This window comes from Macaca fascicularis, chromosome 1 (genome assembly GCF_037993035.2).
Source record: "Macaca fascicularis isolate 582-1 chromosome 1, T2T-MFA8v1.1".
Taxonomy (NCBI): domain Eukaryota; kingdom Metazoa; phylum Chordata; class Mammalia; order Primates; family Cercopithecidae; genus Macaca; species Macaca fascicularis.
The window spans coordinates 143,051,690-143,072,257 of NC_088375.1; the positions used below are offsets into that span (position 1 = coordinate 143,051,690).

Genomic DNA, 20,568 nt, shown 5'->3' on the forward strand with positions numbered 1-20,568 from the left:
TTGAGGAAGATCTCATGGTTAATGAGGTACATGGACATGTAAAGAAATAATAATATGCAATATTGTCCTTTCCATAATGAATATATGACTTAATTTTTTCTTCAATTTTTAAGTAAACGTCTTGAAAAATAATAGTCTCACTCTACTTTCTCACTCCTACTTACTTCTCAGCCTACTATAATACTGGTTTTCCCCTACTACTTCTTAGAAATTGTTTTCACAAATAGCCACTATATTGTTTATTCCAATGGAATATTTTGTCTTTATCGTTAATTTGGCACAATTAATCATTTTCTTGTTCTTAAAATGACAGCTTATTTTGTTCGTATTTGTCAAGAATAATATAGAAAAATTTAAAGTTTATTAAAACAACAAAACTAAATCCTAGTGTTTGTCTTTCCACATGTAGGAAGCATAATGTATATACTTTTTTTTGTAAGCATGTAGGAATCATAATGTATATACTCTTTTTTTTGACCTGCATTTCATCTATAAACATTTTTATATCATTAAATATTCTTCAGTACTATTTTTGTGGTTTTATTGTAATTTATTTATCAAACAATGTAATAATGGAAGATTATTTCCAATTTTTGCTATTGTAAACAGAGTGAAATTAATATATCTGAAACATCCATGATTATTTCCTTAGGGTGAACTTTTAGAATGAAATAACTGAATCAAAGGGTATATAAAACTCTAAAGAAGCACTTCTTTCAATAAATGTTATATTCATTTACACTTCTACCAGAAGCTATTTTCCTGTATCCTAACACTGGATCGTTTAATAGCGGAATTATTATTGCTGTTATTATTTTTAAATATTTACAGGATTTATTGTTTAGTGTGGTATCTCATTTAAAATTTTTTTGCTTCTTTGATTTCTACTAAAGCAAATATTTTTAATATATTTATCAACTACTTTAAGTTCTTTTTTAAAAACTTGCCAGATTATGTCATTTGCCTTTTTTTCACTTTGGGATACTAAATTTTTCTTACTTACTTGTAAGCCATTATTATGTACTAGTACTCTCTAATTCATCAAACTTTTCCCCTTTGCGATAAACACTACTTCTGTGAATGCTGTTTCTCTGTCTCTTTGTCAGATCTTCTTCCTCCGTTTTCCCCTAAATTAAGGTCTTTATTCTTGGCCTTCTGCTCCCCTCAAACTGTAAATTCTTGTGTGATCTTATCCCTACTCATGATACCCTTGAAACTATTTTAATGTTTTCTTCCTGTCAAAACAACAGTCAGTTTCATAGCTGGGCATGGAGCCTGATTATTAACTGGGCTATGTAAAGATAAAGATTGCTTACCACAGTTCCAGAAACTAACTAGTGACTCTAGGTTGAGTCTGAAGTTTGCTTTTGGCACTGGCATCTCTCAAGTGTTTGTTGTCTGCTTAAAAACTTGTCAACCCTTGCAAACCTAAACCAACTATTACTTTGCTACTATTTATCTAATATTTAGGACAACACAAAAGAGATGTCAGCTATTTTGAGGCATAGTTTTCAAAAATAGCAAAGAAGGTAAAATGATAGTGAGAAATTTGGTCTCTGTGACAAAACTGATTTTAATTTTTCTTTGGGATTCTTATGAAGGAAAATAAAACTAATAATAACTAATTGGAAGTTTACCATGATGAAAAGTGGGTATAATCTTGAAATACTACTGTTGGTAGTGTTGACCACTATATCAACAGAATAATATTAATGGAATATGTAATATTGAAAAAGACAGTATACTTGATTAAATACTTTTATAGCTTGACCTTAAAGTGATCTGTAATTGGGTTGTTTTTAGCAATAAAACTTTACTAGAAGAAAGTTTTAATGCACATGTTTTTGTGTTTTAAAGATTGCAGAATGGCTTTCAGATGGTGAAAGACCAGCTGTATGTCTGAAAATGGATGAGAGCCACAGACCAGTGAAACTTCAGAAAGTGGTCCTTGGATTTCCCTGCAGCAGTAACCAAACTGAATTTAAGTTTGATTTAACCCTCAACTACAAAATTGCCAGTGTTATACAAATGTATTCTGATCAGAAACCCACACTTGTGGTATGGATTGTTGATAGCTTATTTTTTAGTATATTCAGTTTTTAACATGATTAATACAAAAGTTATGAATTTATTTTCAGTTTTGTGCAACAAGGAAGGGTGTGCAACAGGCTGCTTCTGTTCTTGTGAAAGATGCTAAATTTATTATGACTGTGGAACAGAAACAGAGGTATAGTTTTTCATTTTTTCATGGAAGTAGAAGGACTTTTAGGGCTCATCTAGATGAGATGAGAAAATTAGGCTTGTCCCATAACCTTGGGGTAAACCTCAGTGTCCTCATCTATAAAATAAGGATAATGGTAATTTTGAGGATTAAGTGAGATAATGAGTCTTAGTGCAGGGGTGATCCAGGTTTCTTGAATGATAAAGATTATCCATACTGATAATCTGATGGTCAGATTTCTTGAATGATAAAGATTATCCATACTACTGTCAATTTTTTTTTAACCTAATTTCAATCCAACATCTTTTATAGTCTTTCACTAAAGCTGATCTTGCGAATTAATCTTTAAGGACTTTCTATCATGTTTGGCCACTTCCACCTTACTTAAACACTCTGGGTTCTGTGCTTCCATGACCATTTCTACTGATTTTCTTCCTACTTTGCAGGCTGCTCGTTCTCAGTCCCCTTTTCACCTCTTCTACCTGACTCTTAAATGTTGTCATTCGAGTGAGTGTATCTGAGGTTCATTCTTTCTAATTCCACACTCTTAGTTGTTTGTAACTACTCACATGAACTTCAAATAATATTTATGCATGTCTATGCATTCCCACATTTATGCCTTCAGCCCAGACTTCCCTACTGAGCTCCAGGCCTGTAGCCCATCTGTGTAACTGAATCCAATTGTATGTCTACCGACAGTCATCTCAAACTCAGTATGTATGAAATAGAACCTTGGTTCTTGCTGTCAGACTAGTTCCTTCTCCAGTGTTCCCCATCTTAATTATACATTATCTCCCTAGTTACTCATAGCAGAAAACTATCACTAATATCTTCTTCACCTTATATCTCATAGACAATCAATTAAAAGTCCTGTTTATTCTTACTTCTAAATATATCTCAAATATGTCATTTTGTCTCCATCAACACTGCCACTTCCCTAATTCAAGTCACTATTAATCTCTTGCCTAGGCTGTATCCTTTTCTTTAATCGCTGCACACACACACACTCTTATCCCACTTTGTTCTCTGCATAGCATAGATTTTGTGAGATTGCAAATCTAAATGTCAGTTTCCTGCCTAAAACCCTTTAATAGCTTCTTCTTGTCCTGGGGATTAAATGCTAAATCCTTAGTGTAGCCTGCAATAGCCCATATAATGTGATGCCTAGCCAATTCTCCAGACTTATCATGACCATTCTTCCCCTTTACTCACCATGGTCAAGCTGTATTAACCTCTGTGTTCTGTGAATACACCAAACTGTTACTCTGTACAGCATCATCTTGCATCATGCTTTCTTTTACTGGAATGGTTTTTACCTAACTCCTATTTATCCTTCATGTCTAAACTTTAATATCAGTTTTCCATAGTCATCAGTTTCCCTGTATTTACTTTTATAACCAACCTGTACTTTATTTCATAGTACTCACTGTAATTATAATATACTTTTGTTTAATAGTTATTTTAATATCTTTTCCATTCATTAGATTATCAACTTCTTCAGGAAAGGGGGACTCATGTTCATCCTGCTTACCACTCAATCTTAGCAGGTGTGTTAGGTCATTCTTGCATTGATATAAAGAAATTTCTAAGACTGGGTAATTTATAAAGAAGAGAGGTTTAATTGGCTCACAGTTTTGCAGGCTGTACAGGAAACATGGCACCAGCATCTGCTTGGCTTCTGGCTAGGCCTTGGGCTGCTTACAGTTATGGCAGAAGGCAAAGGTTGAGTTGGTGTTTCACATGGTGAGAGCAGGAGCAGGGGTCGGGGGGTGCCATACACTTTTAAGCAACTGGATGTCACAAGAACTCACTCACTGTTGTGAGGACAGCACCAAGCCATTAGGGATCTGTCGCCATGATCTATTCACTTCCTACCACGCCTCACCTCCAACACTCGGGATTTCAATTTAGCATAAGATTTAAATGGACAGCATCCAAATTATAGCAGAAGGTCTCAGCAGAGTGCTAGCACATGATTACTATGTAATGAACATTACTTATTATTATTGTTAATAACTTCTGGAAATCAGTAAATATGTTTAGTGGTAGACCTCAGACTAAAATTGGACATGTGGATATAGGCAGATACTTATTTTTCTGCCTAATTTTGTATGGTGGGGGAATATACTTCTCTCTGCTTTGGGTCAGATCAGCTTTCCAGTTACCATTCTGTTCTTTTGCCACCACCTCTGGTTGCTTGTCAACCAAAGACATGTAGCAAGCCTAGAGGAGCCAATTTAGTCTTCTTTACATTCTTTGGTTTTTTTTTTTTTTTTAGTCCACTAAAAAGGTAGACTATAAAGATAGTCTATTAAAGCATTACAAACATAGCCACTTATTCACCCTCTAGATACTATTTTGACACTTTTCCTTCCAGTTAAAGGATTTAACTTGATCTTCTTAGTTACTACCATATGAAAAATCTCTAGGATGTGAAGACTATAGAGTAGTTCTTTTATAATACACATCAACAAAGCAAGATTAAGCAATAAGAAACAGTAGAGAGCAAGACAGAATGAGAAAAACCAACAAAGAGCTCACAGCCAAAAAGTAGATGAAGTCTGAGAAGTAGATAGAAAGGTAGAAAGTGAAATTACTGCTAATAAGATAAGAATGCCATCAAATAATGATTAATAATTTTTATACCAACTGCATGTAGTTTTATAGCATTCTTATTAATTTTCTAAGTTTTTATAACAAAGATGGGGTTTCAAAAACATTGACCAGTTCATTATAAAACTAGTAATAGAATAAAGGCAAACTGGCATTTTAAATAAAGTGTAGGTATAGGGTAGAGAGACTGTAAGTAGCTATAAACAATTTGAAGCTTTCTACTTGTTGGGTGAATAAACTAGATGATCAGGTTGGATCATACCACTTTTTGTCAGAAACAAGATGTGGGGATCAAGTAATGAGGCTTGTTTTCTTGCTCATAAATTTAACTCTGAAGGCGGTTTTGAAAGACTTATGGAATTCTTTGTGCAATGGCGGCATCATTCACATAGAAATATCTGGTGTCCTAAGGTGAATACATAATAATTAACATTTTTGAGCTGAACTCATCCATGTGACCAGGGAATTGAAATATACTCTAAGTTCCCTTAAAACTAATTTACATTTCATCCACTCCCTTATTTCTGTTGCACACAAATTTCCTAATTTTGCTTCAGATAATCATTTTTTGGCAAACATATATCTTAATTCCTTTTCTCATTTCCTACTCTTACCTAATTACTAATGAAAAGTTTCTCTCTCCTTTAACTCTCTTATTTCTTCAGTCTTTGCCCCTTATTTTTCCTTTATCTCCTTGTTTATTCTTGTTTTTTTTTGTTGTTGTTGTTGTTTTTCCAGGAACATACTGGAGTTAGAGTCAGATTTGAATTACAGTGCTGCTACTTTTACTAGCTGTGTACAATTGGGCATATTACTTAATCTCTCAACTTCAATTTCTTAATCAATATTGTATATGTGAGAATCAATCATCTCACATTGTTTCTATGATGATTAAATAGGCAACATTTCTAAGATACCTAACAGAGGGTAGCAAAGTTTGTACTTAATAGTAACATGCCCTTTCCTCTTTCCTTATCTTCATTCCATTGTGAATCCTTAAAAATGTCATGAGTGTTACCATAAAAATAATTAGTCCTAGTGTCATATCTGCAACAATGAAATAGAAAAATACTAGATGTCTTTATATATTTAAGAACCAAGCCTACCAACTTCTAAAATCTTTTAATGTACCCAGAATTCATTTTCAAATTATCAACACACTTTCTTAACTTCCTCTTCTCTTTTAATTTAACCTAGTTCTTTTTAAAAAGTAAATTTTATATGGCATATTTGAGGTTTACAACATGATGTTATGTGATTCATATAGCTAGTAAAATGGTTACTATAGTGATGCAAATTAATATATCTCTCATCTCACATAGTTATTTTTTTGACAAGAGCAGCTAAATCTACTTAACAAGAATCCCTAATCCAAAACAATTTTATTAACTGTAGTCTTCATGTTGTACACTAGGTCTTTAGACTTGTTCATGTTATGTATCTGCTTTTCTGTGTATCCTTTGACCTACATCTCCCCATTTCTTCTCCTGTTCTCACCCTTCCTGCCTCTGATAACTACTATTTTATTCTGTATCTCTGTATATTTGACTTTTTTAAAAAAGCTTTCAGATATGAGTGAGAACATGCAATATTTTTCTTTCTATGACTGGCTTATTTCATTTAGTGTCTTAGCAATGGCCTCCAGGTCCAGCCATGTTGTGGCAAATGGCAGAATCTCATTCTTTTATAAGGCTGGATAATCCATTGTGTGTGTGTGTGTACTATACACACATACCACATTTTTCTCATGCATTAGTTCATCAGCAGACCTTTAGGCTTTTTCCATATCTTAAGTATTATGAACAGTCTGCAAGGAACGTGGGAGTGCAGATATCTTTATGAGGTAATGATTTCTTGTTTGGGTATATACCCAGAGAAGAACTGGGTAATAATGTAATTCCACTTTTAATATCTTTAGAATTTCAATACTGATTCCATAATGGCTGTACCAATCTGCAGTTTCAGCTTTCAACTTATGGCTAGCCAATTTTCCCAGCACTATTTATTAAATAGGGAATCCTTTCCCCATTTCTTGTTTTTCTCAGGTTTGTCAAAGATCAGATGGCTGTAGATGTGTGGTATTATTTCTGAGGACTCTGTTCTGTTCCATTGGTCTATATCTCTGTTTTGGTACCAGTACCATGCTGTTTTGGTTACTGTAGCCTTGTAGTATAGTTTGAAGTTAGGTAGTGTGATGCCTCCAGCTTTGTTCTTTTGAGTTAAGATTGTCTTGGCAATGCGGGCTCTTTTTTGATTCCATATGAACTTTAAAGCAGTTTTTTCAATTCTGTGAAGAAACTCATTGGTAGCTTGATGGGAATGGCATTGAATCTATAAATTACCTTGGGCAGTATGGCCATTTTCACGATATTGATTCTTCCTATCCATGAGCATGGTATGTTCTTCCATTTGTTTGTGTCCTCTTTTACTTCACTGAGCAGTGGTTTGTAGTTCTCCTTGAAGAGGTCCTTTACATCCTTTGTAAGTTGGATTCCTAGGTATTTTATTCTCTTTGAAGCAATTGTGAATGGAAGTTCATTCATGATTTGGCTCTCTGTTTGTCTGTTACTGGTGTATAAGAATGCTTGTGATTTTTGCACATTAATTTTGTATCCTGAGACTTTGCTGAAGTTGCTTATCAGCTTAAGGAATTTTGGGCTGAGACAATGGGGTTTTCTAAATATACAATCATGTCATCTGCAAACAGGGACAATTTGACTTCTTCTTTTCCTAACTGAATACCCTTGATTTCTTTCTCTTGCCTGATTGCCCTAGCCAGAACTTCCAACAGTATGTTGAATAGGAGTGGTGAGAGAGGGCATCCCTATCTTGTGCCAGTTTTCAAAGGAAATTTTTCCAGTTTTTGCCCATTCAGTATGATATTGGCTGTGGGTTTGTCATAAATAGCTCTTATGATTTTGAGATGTGTTCCATCAATACCGAATTTATTGAGAGTTTTTAGCATGAAGGGCTGTTGAATTTTGTCAAAGGTCTTTTCTGCATCTATTGAGATAATCATGTGGTTTTTGTCTTTGGTTCTGTTTATATGCTGGATTACATTTATTGATTTGGGTATATTGAACCAGCCTTGCATCCCAGGGATGAAGCCCACTTGATCATGGTGGATAAGCTTTTTGATGTGCTGCTGGATCTGGTTTGCCAGTATTTTATTGAGGATTTTTGCATCGATTTTAATCAGGGATATTGGTCTAAAATTCTCTTTTTTTGTTGTGTCTCTGCCAGGCTTTGGTATCAGGATGATGTTGGCCTCATAAAGTTAGGGAGGATTCCCTTTTTCTATTGATTGGAATAGTTTCAGAAGGAATGGTACCGGCTCCTCCTTGTACCTCTGGTAGAATTCAGCTGTGAATCCATCTGGTCCTGGACTTTTTTTGGTTGGTAGGCTATTAATTATTGCCTCAATTTCAGAGCTTGTTATTGGTCTATTCAGGGATTCAGCTTCTTCCTGGTTTAGTCTTGGGAGAGTGTAAGTGTCCAGGAAATTATCCATTTCTTCTAGATTTTTCTAGTTTATTGGCATAGAGGTGTTTATAGTATTCTCTGATGGTAGTTTGTATTTCTGTGGGGTTGGTGGTGATATCCCCTTTATCATTTTTTATTGCATCTATTTGATTCTTCTCTCTTTTCTTCTTTATTATATAGTCTTGCTAGCGGTCTATCAATTTTGTTGATGTTTTCAAAAAACCAACTCCTGGATTCATTGATTTTTTGGAGGGTTTTTTGTGTCTCTATCTCCTTCAGTTCTGCTCTGATCTTAGTTATTTCTTGCCTTCTGCTAGCTTTTGAATGTGTTTGCTCTTGCTTCTGTAGTTCTTTTAATTGTGATGTTAGGGTGTCAATTTTAGATCTTTCCAGCTTTCTCTTGTGGGCATTTAGTGGTATAAATTTCCCTCTACACACTGCTTTAAATGTGTCCCAGAGATTCTGGTATGTTGTATCTTTGTTCTCATGGTTTCAAAGAACAACTTTATTTCTGCCTTCATTTCGTTATGTACCCAGTAGTCATTCAGGAGCAGGTTGTTCAGTTTCCATGTAGTTGAGCGGTTTTGATTGAGTTTCTTAGTCCTCAGTTCTAGTTTGATTGCACTGTGGTCTGAGAGACAGTTTGTTATAATTTCTGTTTTTGTACATTTGCTGAGTGAGGAGTGCTTTACTTCCAATTATGTGGTCAATTTTGGAATAAGTGTGATGTGGTGCTGAGATGAATGTAAATTCTGTTGATTTGGGGTGGAGAGTTCTGTAGATGTCTATTAGGTCTGCTTGCTGCAGAGATGAGTTCAATTCCTGGATATCCTTGTTAACTTTCTGGCTCGTTGATCTGTCTAATGTTGACAGTGGGGTGTTGAAGTCTCCCATCATTATTGTATGGGAGTCTAAGTCTCTTTGTAAGTCTCTAAGGACTTGCTTTATGAATCTGGGTGCTCCTGTATTGGGTGCATATATATTTAGGATAGTAGGATAGTTAGCTCTTCCTGTTGAATTGATCCCTTTACCATTATGTAATGGCCTTCTTTGTATCTTTTGATCTTTGACGGTTTAAAGTCTGTTTTATCAGAGACTAGTATTGCAACCCCTGCTTTGTTTGGTTCTCCATTTCCTTGGTAGATCTTTCTCCATCCCTTTATTTTGAGCCTATGTGTGTCTCTGCATGTGAGATGTGTCTCCTGAATACAGCAGACTGATGGGTCTTGACTCTTTATCCAGTTTGCCAGTCTGTGTCTTTTAATTGGAGCATTTAGTCCATTTACACTTAAGGTTAATATTGTTACGTGTGAACTTCATCCTGCCATTATGATATTAACTGGTTATTTTGCTCGTTAGTTGATGCAGTTTCTTCCTAGCCTCGATGGTCTTTACATTTTGGCATGTTTTTGCAATGGCCGGTACCGGTTGTACCTTTCCATGTTTAGTGCTTCCTTCAGGGTCTCTTGTAAGGCAGGCCTGGTGGTGACAAAATCTCTAAGCATTTGCTTATCTGTAAAGGATTTTATTTCTCCTTCACTTGTGAAACTTAGTTTGGCTGGATATGAAATTCTGGGTTGAAAATTCTTTTCTTTAAGAATGTTGAATATTGGCCCCTCACTCTCTTCTGGCTTGGAGAGTTTCTGCTGAGAGACCTGCTGTTAGTCTGATGGGCTTCCCTTTGTGGGTAACCCGACCTTTCTCTCTGGCTGCCTTTAAGATTTTTTCCTTCATTTCAACTTTGGTGAATCTGACAATTATGTGTCTTGGAGTTGCTCTTCTCGAGGAGTATCTTTGTGGCGTTCTCTGTATTTCCTGAATTTGAATGTTGGCCTGCCCTACTAGGTTGGGGAAGTTCTCCTGGATGATATCCTGAAGAGTGTTTTCCAACTTGATTCCATTTTCCCCGTCACTTTCAGGCACCCCAATCAGACGTAGATTTGGTCTTTTTACATAATCCCATACTTCTTGCAGGCTTTGTTCATTTCTTTTTCTTCTTTTTTCTTTAGATTTCTCTTCTCGCTTCATTTCATTCATTTGATCCTCAATTGCTGATACTCTTTATTCCAGTTGATCGAGTCAGTTACTGAAGCTTGTGCATGTGTCACGTATTTCTCGTGTCATGGTTTTCATTTCTGTCAGTTCGTTTACGGCCTTCTCTGCATTAATTATTCTAGTTATCAATTCTTCCACTTTTTTTTCAAGATTTTTAGTTTCTTTGCGCTGGGTATGCAATTCCTCCTTTAGCTCTAAGAAGTTTGATGGACTGAAGCCTTCATCTCTCATCTCGTCAAAGTCATTCTCCATCCAGCTTTGTTCCATTGCTGGCGATGAGCTGTGTCCCTTTGGAGGGAGATACGCGCTCTTATTTTTTGAATTTCCAGGTTTTCTGCCCTGCTTTTTCCCCATCTTTGTGGTTTTATCTGCCTCTGGTCTTTGATGATGGTGACGTACTAATGGGGTTTTGGTGTGGGTGTCCTTCCTGTTTGTTAGTTTTCCTTCTAACAGTCAGGACCCTCAGCTGTAGGTCTGTTGGAGATTGCTTGAGGTCCACTCCAGACCCTATTTGCCTGGGTGTCAGCAGCAGAGGCTGCAGAAGATAGAATATTGCTGAACAGTGAGTGTACCTGTCTGATTCTTGCTTTGCAAGCTTCCTCTCAGGGATGTACTCCACCGTGTGAGGTGTGGGGTGTCAGTCTGCCCCTAGTGGGGGATGTCTCCCAGTTAGGCTACTCAGGAGTCAGAGACCCACTTGAGCAGGCAGTCTGTCCATTCTCAGATCTCAACCTCCGTGTTGGGAGATCCACCGCTCTCTTCAAAGCTGTCAGACAGAGTCGTTTGTGTCTGCAGAGGTTTCTGCTGCTTTTTTTTTGTTGTTGTTGTTTTTGTTTAGCTGTGCCCTGTCCCCAGAGGTGGAGTCTACAGAGACAGGCAGGCCTCCTTGAGCTGCTGTGAGCTCTACCCAGTTCCAGCTTCCCAGAGGCTTTGTTTACCTACTTAAGCCTCAGCAATGGCAGGTGCGCCTCCCCCAGCCTCGCTGCTGCCTTGCCGTTGGATCGCAGACTGCTGTGCTAGCAATGAGGGAGGCTCTGTGGGCGTGGGACCCTCCCGGCCAGGTGTGGGATATAATCTCCTGTTGTGCACGTTTGCTAAGACCCTTGGTAAAGCGCAGTATTGGGGTGGGAGTTACCCGATTTTCCAGGTATTGTGTGTCTCAGTTCCCCTGGCTAGGAAAAGGGATTCCCTTCCCCCTTGCGCTTCCCAGGTGAGGCGATGCCTCGCCCTACTTCAGCTCTCGCTGGTCGGGCTGCAGCAGCTGACCAGCACCAATTGTCCGGCACTCCCTAGTGAGATGAACCCAGTACCTCAGTTGAAAATGCAGAAATCACCTGTCTTCTGTGTCACTCACGCTGGGAGCTGGAGACTGGAGCTGTTCCTATTCGGCCATCTTGCTCCACCCAGCTGCCACATTTTCTTTATCCAGTCTATCACTGATGGGCATTTAGGTTGATTCCATGTCTTTGCTATTGTGAATAATGCTGCAATGAACATATTTGTTCTTGTAGCCTTGTAAAATAATAATTTATATTCCTTTGGGTATATGCCCAGTAACGGGATTGCTAGCTCAAAAGGTGTTTCTGGTTATAGGTCTTTGAGAAATTGCCACAACGTCTTCCACAATGGTTGAACTAATTTACACTAGCAACAGTGTAAAAAAGCATTGCTTTTTCTCTGCAACCTCCCCAGCATCTGTTGTTTTTTGACTTTTTAATAATTGCCATTATTATTAAATGAGATAGCATGAGATGCTCTCTCACTGTGGTTTTGATTTACTTTTCTCTAATGATCAGTGATATTGAGCTTTTTTTCATAATGTTTGTTGGCCACATGTGTGTCGTCTTTTGAGAAGTGTCTGTTCATGTCCATTGCCCACTTTTTAATGGGGTTGTTTTTTTTTCTTGTAAATTTGTTTAAGTTCCTCGTAGACTCTGGATATTAGATCTTTGTCAGATAGATAGATTGCAAAAATTTTCTCCTGTTCTGTAGGTTGTCTGTTTACTCTCATGATAGTTTCTTTTGCTGAGTGGAAGCTCCTTATTTTAATTTTAAGTTGATGCCATTTGTCAATTTTTGCTTTTGTTGCAATTGCTTTTGGTGTTTTCATCATGAAATCTTTGCCTGTGCCTGTATCCTGAAGGGTATTGCCTGAAGGGTATTTTCTTCTAGGGTTTTTATAGTTTTGGGTTTTAAGTTTAAGTCTGTAATCTGTCTTGAGTTAATTTTTGTGTAGGGTGTAAGGAAGGGGTCCAGTTTCAATTTTCTGCATATGGCTAGCCAGCTCTCCCAGCACCATTTATTAAATAGGGTGTCCTTTCCCCATTGCTTGCTTTTGTCAGATTTGTTGAAGATCAGATGTTTGTAGGTGTGTGATCTTATTTCTGAGTTCTCCATTCTGTCCTTTGGTCTATGTGTCTGTTCTTGTACTAGTCCCATGCTGTTTTGGTTACTGTAGCTTTGTAGTATAGCTTGAAGTTGGGTAGCATACCTCCAGCTTTGTTCTTGCTTAGGATCATCTCGGCTATTTGGTTCTATACAAATTTTAAAATAGTTTTTTTCTGATTCTGTGAAGAATGTCAATGATAGTTTAGTGGGAATAGCATTGAATGTATAAATTACTTTGGGCACTATGGTCATTTTTTACAGTATTGTTTCTTCCTATCCATGAGCATGGAATGTTTCTCTATTTGCTTGTATCCACTTTGATTTCTTTGAGCAGTGGTTTGTAGGTCTCCTTGAAAAGTTTCTTTACTTCCCTCCTTAGCTGCTGTATTCCTAGGTATTTTATTCTTTTTGTAGCAGTTGTGAATGGGAGTTCATAGACGGTTTGGCTCTCTGATTGCCTGCTGTTGGCTATAGGAATGCTAGAGATTTTTGCACATTGATTTTGTATCCTGAGAATTTGCTGAAATTGCTTAATAGCTTAAGAAACTTTTGTGCTGAGAAGATGAGATTTTCCAAATATAGGATCATGTCATCTGTAAACAAAGATAATTTGACTTCCTCTCTTCCCATTTAAATATGCTTTATTTCTATTGCCTGATTGCCCTTGCCAGAACTTCCAATACTGTGTTGAATAGGAATGGTGAGAGAAGGGATCCTTGTCTTGTGCCAGTTTTCAAGGGGAATGATTCCAGTTTTTGCCCATTCAATATGATATTGGCTATGGGTTTGTCATATATGGCTCTTATTATTTTGAGGTATGTTCCTTCAATACCTAGTTTGTTGAGAGTTTTTAACATGAAGGAGTGTTGAATTTTATCGAAGGCCTTTTCTGCGTCTATTGAGGTAATAATGTCTTTAAAATCACATTTATTGGTTTATGTATGTTGAACCACTTTTGCATCCTGGGGATGAAGCCAATTTGATCATGGTGGGTAAGCTTTCTGATGTGCTGCTGGATTCAGTTTGCCGGTATTTTATTGAAGCTTTTTGCATGAGTGTTCATTAAGGATAGTGTTCTGACGTTTTCTTTTTTTGTTTATCTCCACCAGGTTTTGGTATCAGGATGATGCTGACCTCATAAATGGGTTAGTGAGGAGTCCCTCCTTTTCAATTTTTTGAAATAGTTTCAGTAGAAATGGTGCCAGCTCTTCTTTCTACCTGTGGTAGAATTTAGCTGTGGATCTTTCTGGTCCTGGGGTTTTTTTGGTTGGTAGGCTAGTTATTACTGTCTCAATTCCAGAACTCATTATTGGTCTATTCAGGGATTCAGTTTCTTCCTGGTTCAGTCTTGGGAGAGTGTATGTGTCCAGGATTTTATCCATTTCTTCTAGATTTTCGAGTTTATGTGCGTAAAGGTCTTTATGGTATTCTTTGATGGTTGTTTGTATTTCTGTGGGGTCAGTGGTGATATCCCCCATATAATTTCTGATTGTGTTTATTTGATTCTTCTCTCCTTTCTTCTTTATTAGTCTAGCTAGCAGTCTATCTATTGTATTAAGTTTTTCAAAAAACTAGCTCCTGGGTTTGGTGATTTTTTTTTGAAGAGTTTTTTCATGTCTCTGTCTCCTTTAGTCAGCTCTGATCTTCGTTATTTCTTGTCTTCTGCTAGCTTTGGGGTTTGTTTGCTCTTGGTTCTCTAGTTTTTTTTTAGCTGAGATGTTAGGTTGTTAACTTGGGATCTTTCTAGCTTTTTGGTAGGGGAATTTGGTGCATATATATGTTTCTCTCTTAACACTGCTTTAAACTGTGTCCCAGAGATTCTGGTATGTTGTCTCTTTGTTCTCATTAGTTTCAAAGAACTTCTTGATTTCTGCCTTAATTTTATTATTTACATAAGAGTCATTCAGGAGCAGGTTGTTCAGTTTTCATGTAGTTGTGTGGTTTTGAGTGTGTTTCTTAATCTTGAGTTCTAATTTGATTGTGCTCTGGTCTGAGAGACTGTTTGTTATGATTTCCATTCTTTTGTATTTGCTGAGAAGTGTTTTACTTCCAATTATGTAATCAGTTTTAGAGTACATGCCATGTAGCTATCAGAAGAATATATATTCTGTTGAATTTGAGTGGAAAGTTCTGTATCTGTCAATCAGGTCCACTTGATCCACAGCTGAGTTCAGGTCCTGAATATCTTTGTTAATTTTCTGTCTCAGTGATCTGTCTAATATTGGCAATGGGTTGTTAAAGTCTCCACTATTATTGTGTGGGAGTCTGAGTCTCTTTGTAGATCTCTAAGAACTTGCTTTACGAATCTGAGTGCTCCTGTATTGGGTGCATATATATTTAGGATCATTAGCTCTTCTTGTTGCATTGATCCCTTTACCATTACGTAATGCCCTTCTGTGTCTTTTTTGATCTTTGTTGGTTTAAAGTCTATTTTGTCAGAAACTAGGATTGCAACCCCTGCTTTTTCTATTTTCCATTTGCTTGGTAAGTTTTCCTTCCTTGCTTTATTTTGAGTCTATGTGTGTCTTTGCATATGAGATGGGTCTCTTGAAGACTGCATACCAGTGGGTCTTGGCTCTTTATCCATCTTGCCATCCTGTGCCTTTTAATTGGGGCACTTAGCTCATGTACAATTTAAGATTAGTATTGTTATGTTTGAATTTCATTCTGTCATCATGATGCTAGCTGGTTATTTTGCAGACTTGTTTATGTGGTTGCTTCATAGTGTCACTGGTCTGTGAACTTCAATGTGTTTTTGTAGTGGCTGGTAATGGCTTCTCCTTTCCATATTTAGTGCTTTCTTCAGGAACTCTTGCAAGGCAGGCCTGGTGACTTCCCTCAGCATTTGCTTCTCTGAAAAGAACCTTATTTATCCTTTGCTTATGCAGCTTAGTTTGGCCAGATATGAAATTCTGGGTTAGAAATTCTTTTCTTTAAGAATGTTGAATATTGGTTCCCAGTCTCTTCTGGCTTGTAGGTTTTCTGCTGAGAGATCCACTGTTAGTTTGATGAGTTTCCCTTTGTAGTGACCTGACATTCTCTCTGGCTGCCCTTAATATTTTTATTTCATTTCAATGTTGGAGAATCTGATGATTATGTCTCTTCAGGTTGATGTTCATGTGGAGTATCTTACTGGGGTTCTGTGCATTTCCTGAATTTGAATGCTGTCCTGTCTTGCTAGGTTGGGGAAGTTCTCCTGGAAGTTCTGTTGTAGTATGTTTTCCAATGTGGTTTCATTCTCCCTGTCTCTTTCAGGTACCAGTTAGTTGTAATTTTGGTTTCTTTACTTAATCCCATATTTCTTGGAGGTTTTGTTCATTCCTTTTCATTCTTATTCTTCTTCTTCTTCTGTTTTTTTTTTTTTTTGTATTCTTGTCTGCCTGCCTTATTTCAGAAAGATAATCTTCTAGCTTGGAGATTCTTTCCTCCACTTGGTCTATTCTGCTATTGATACTTGTGATTGCATTGTGAAGTTCTTGTGTTGTGTTTCTCAGCTCCATCACATCAGTTATGTTCCTCTTTAAATTGGCTATTTTTGAGTTGATTTTTGTGTATGGTATAAGGGTCCAATTTTATTCTTTTGGATATGGAAATTGTTTTTCCAGCCTCATTCATGGAAGAAACTATTGTTTCCCCATTTCTTTTGGTGCCCTGATGGAAAATTAGTTGACTGTGTATTTTTGGACTTATTTCTGGGCTCTCTGTTGTGTTCCATTGGTCTGTGTTTCTGTTTTTATGCAAGTACTATATTGTTTTGGTTAGTGTGGCTTTATAGTATACGTTTAAATCAGAAAGTGTGTATCTCCAACTTTCTTTTCCTTCTCAGTTTTGCTGTCGCTATCCAGGGTTTATTGTGATTCCAGACTAATTTTATGATTTTTTTTCTTCTATGAAGGATGCCATTGGAATTTTGATAAGGATTGTATTGAATATGTACTTCTTTGGGTAGTATGGACATTTTAACAATATTGATTCTTTCAATCCATCAACACAGGATATCTTCCCATTTATTTTTGTTTTGGATTTCTGTCACCATTGTTTTATAGCTTTCAGTGTACAGATCTTTATCTCCTTAATTAAACTTATTCCTAAGCATTTTATTTTTTGATGCTATCATAACTGGGATTGTTTTCTAGATTTCTTTTTCAGTTAAGTTATTATTTGTGTTTAAAAATGCTACTAATCTCTGTATATTGATTTTGAATCCTGCAACTTTACTGAATTATTAGTTCTAAGTATTTTTAATGAGTTTTTGATTTTTTTTACATACAAGGTAATGTCTGCAAATAAAGATAATTTTACTTCTTCCTTTCAAATTTGAATTCCTTTTATTTATTTTTTTCTTATCTGATTGCTCTTGCTAGTACTTTCAGTACTATGTTGAATAGAAGCATTGAGAGTGGGCATCCCTGTGTTGTACTATATCTTAGTGGAAAAGCTTTCAGTTGTTCCCCATTGATTATCATGTTGGCTGTGGATTTTTCATAAATGGCCTTTGTTATGTTAGTTGAGAAGTTTTCCTTATATGCTTGCGTGTTAAGAGATTTTTATCAAGAAAGGATGTTGAACTTGTTGTCAAATGCTTTTTCTGCACCAATTGAGATGATTTGTGTTTTTTATCTTCTGTTAATGTGATACATCAGAGTGGTTGATTTGCATGTATTAAACCAGACTTTCTTGCCAGGAATAAATCCACTTGGCCATGATGTATAATCCTTTTTGATGTGTTGTTGAATTCAGTTTGCTTACATTTTATTGAGGATTTTTGCGTCAATATTCATCAGAGATACTGGCCTATAGTTTTCTTGTAGTGTGTTTATGTGGCCTAGGTATCAAAGTGATAGTAGCCTCACAAAATATATTTGGAAGTATTCCCTCTAGCTGTATTTTTTTGGAATAGTTTATGAAGTATTGGTAGTGATTCTTCTTTGAATGTTTGGTAGAATTCAGTTGTGATGCTATCTGGTTCTGGGCTTTTCCTTGTTGGAAGATTTTTCATTACTACTTCAGTCTCATTATGTGTTATTGGTCTGTTTAAGCTTTCTATTTCTTCCTGATTCAAACTTAGCAGGTTATATTTTTCTAGGAGTTTGTCCATTTCCTATATGTTATCCAATTTGTTGGTATTAATATATAATTGTTCTTAATAGTCCCTTGTGATTTCTTTAATTTCTGAGGCATCTGTTGTAATTTCTGCAGTTTCATTTTTATTTTATTTGTTTCCTCTTTTTTTTTTCTTAGTCTAGCTAGATATTTGTTTGTTTTTTCAAAGAACCAAGTCTTGGTTTTATTGATCATTTTCTATATGTTTTTGGTGGTTGTTCTCTATTTGACTTATTTCTCTTCTGATCTTTATTATTTCCTTTCTTCTGCTAACTTTGCATTTAGTTTGTTCTTTTGCTAGCTCCTGTAGGTATAATGTTAGGCTGTCTATTTAGCATCTTCTTTTTTAATGTAGACCCTTATTGCTTAAAATTTCCTTTTGAGTTCGAGACCAGCCTGGCCTACACGGGGAGACTACATCTCTACTAAAAACACAAAATTAGCCAGGCGTGGTGGCACATGCCTGTAATCCTAGCTACTGAGGAGGCTGAGGCAGGAGAATCGCTTGAACCCGGAAGGCATAGGTAGCAGTGAGCTGAGATCGTGCCATTGCACTCCAGCCTAGGCAACAAGAGTGAAAGTCTGTCTCAAAAACAAACAAACAAACAAAATTCCTCTTAGAACCACTGTTGCTGCATCTCATAGGTTTTGGTCTGTTGTCTTTCCATTGTTTCTTGTCTCAAGATTTTTTAAATTTCCCTTTTGGTTTCTTTGACCCATTGATTGTTTGGGAGCATGTTGTTTAGTTTCCATGTACTTGTGATTTTTTTCAAAATTTTTCCCGTTACTGATTTCTAGTTTCATATTGTTGTGGTCAGAAATGATACTACATGTGATTTCAATCGTCTTGAATTTAGATTAATTAAAAATAGTTAAATCTAGTTTTGTGGTTTAATGTATGATCTGTCCTGTAGAATGTTTCATATGCACTAGGGAAGCATATACATTCTGCTGCTATTCAATGCAAAGTTCTATATTTGTCTCTTAGGTCCATTTGACTCAAAGTACAATTCAAGTCCAGTATTTCTTTGTTAACTTTCGGTCTGGTTCATCTATCATTATTGAAAGTGGGATATTGAAGACTCCTACTATTATTGTGTTGCTATCTATCACTCTCTTCATGTCCTTTCATAATGTTTTATATATTTTGATGCTTCAGTGTTGGGTGCTTATATATTTAAGATTCTTATGTGCTCTTGATGAATTGACCCCTTTGTCATTAAATTATGACCTTCTTTGCCTCTTGTAACAGTTTTTGACTTGAAGTCTATTTTAACTGATGTAAGAATAGCCACCCTGCTCTCTTTTGGTTACTATTTACATAGAATATTTTCTTCTACCCCTTAACTTTCAGCCTGTGTCCTTGTAACTAAGATGGATCTCTGGTAGTCAGCATATGTTTGGATCTTTTTTTTTTTTTTTTTCTATCAATTTAGATACTGTATGTCGTGATTGGAGAATTTAATTCATTTGCCTTCAGGGTTATTATTGATAGATAAGGGCTTACTCCTGCAGTTTTAATTGTTTTCTGATTGCTTGGTAGATCAGTTGTTCCTTTCTTTCTCTTGTTATGTACGTTTGTGATTTGTTGTTTTTCTGTAGTGCTAAGCTTTGATTCCTTTCTCTTTCTCATTTGTATCTCCTGTAGCTTTTTGCTTTGCAGTTACCACGAGGCTTACATAAAATATCTTATAGTTATAATAGACTATTTTAAGCTGATAACAACTGTTAAACTTCAGTCACATACAAATACTCTAGATTTTTGCCCTCCCCCCACAATTGATGTTTGCTGACATAATTTACATCTTTTTATATTCAGTATTCCTTAACAACTCATTGTAGCTACATTTTTGACCATTTTGACTTTTCACCTTCATATTGGAGATTTGAAAGACTTACAGATCACCATTATAGTGGTGGCACATTCTGAATTTGACTATGCATTTAAACTACCAGTGTGTTTTATGCTTTCAATATGTTTTCATGATACTAATTATCATTCTTTTGTATCTGGTAGAAGAATAGCTTTAATCATTTCTTATAAGGCAGGTCTAGTGGTGAATTTCCTCAGTTTTTATTTATCTGGCAGAGACTTTATTTCTCCTCATTTCTGATGAACAGCTTTGCTTTGTACAGTATTGTATTGTTTACTGGCAATATTGTCTTCTTTCAGGGCTTTGACTATATCATCTTGTGCTCTCCTGGCCTGCAAGGTTTCTGCTGAGAAATCCACTGATAGTCTAATGGAGATTCCCCTATAAATTACTTGATACTTTTCTCTTGCTACTTTTAAAATTCTCTTTTTGTCTTTGACTTTTGACATTTTTATTATAATGTGCCTCAGTGAGGACCTTTTTGGGTTTGAACATGTTTGGTGATTTTAAGATTCATGGAACTGGATGTCCATATCTCTCCCAAGACTTGGGAATTTTTCAGCAATTATTTTGTTAAATAAGCTTTCTATGCATTTTCCTCATTCTTCTCCTTCTGGAACCTCCATAATATGAATACTTGTTTGCTTAATGGTGTCCCATAAATCCTGTAGGCTTTCCTCACTCTTTTTTGCTCTTTTTTCTTTTTTTTTTCCTCTGACTAGGCTATTTCAGAAACCTAACTTCATTTCACAGATTCTTTCTTCTGCTTGTTTTGGTTTGCTATTGAAGCTCTCTATTTTTGATTTCATTCATTTAATTCTTTAGCTCCAA

General features: G+C 36.2%; 1 protein-coding gene across 3 annotated transcripts in view; it reads left to right on the forward strand.

Annotated features, from left to right (window-relative positions):
• Window positions 1–20,568, forward strand: part of HFM1 (helicase for meiosis 1) — a 134,413-nt gene that overhangs the window by 26,485 nt on the left and 87,360 nt on the right. For 2 of the 3 annotated variants that reach the window (XM_005542761.4, XM_074001809.1), the window contains 2 exons: window positions 1,858–2,058; window positions 2,139–2,227. In XM_005542761.4, the coding sequence (XP_005542818.3) occupies window positions 1,858–2,058; window positions 2,139–2,227 (290 nt within the window). Of the gene's footprint in view, window positions 1–1,857; window positions 2,059–2,138; window positions 2,228–20,568 lie in introns of those variants that run through there. The other variant, XM_074001813.1, reaches the window with a different exon arrangement.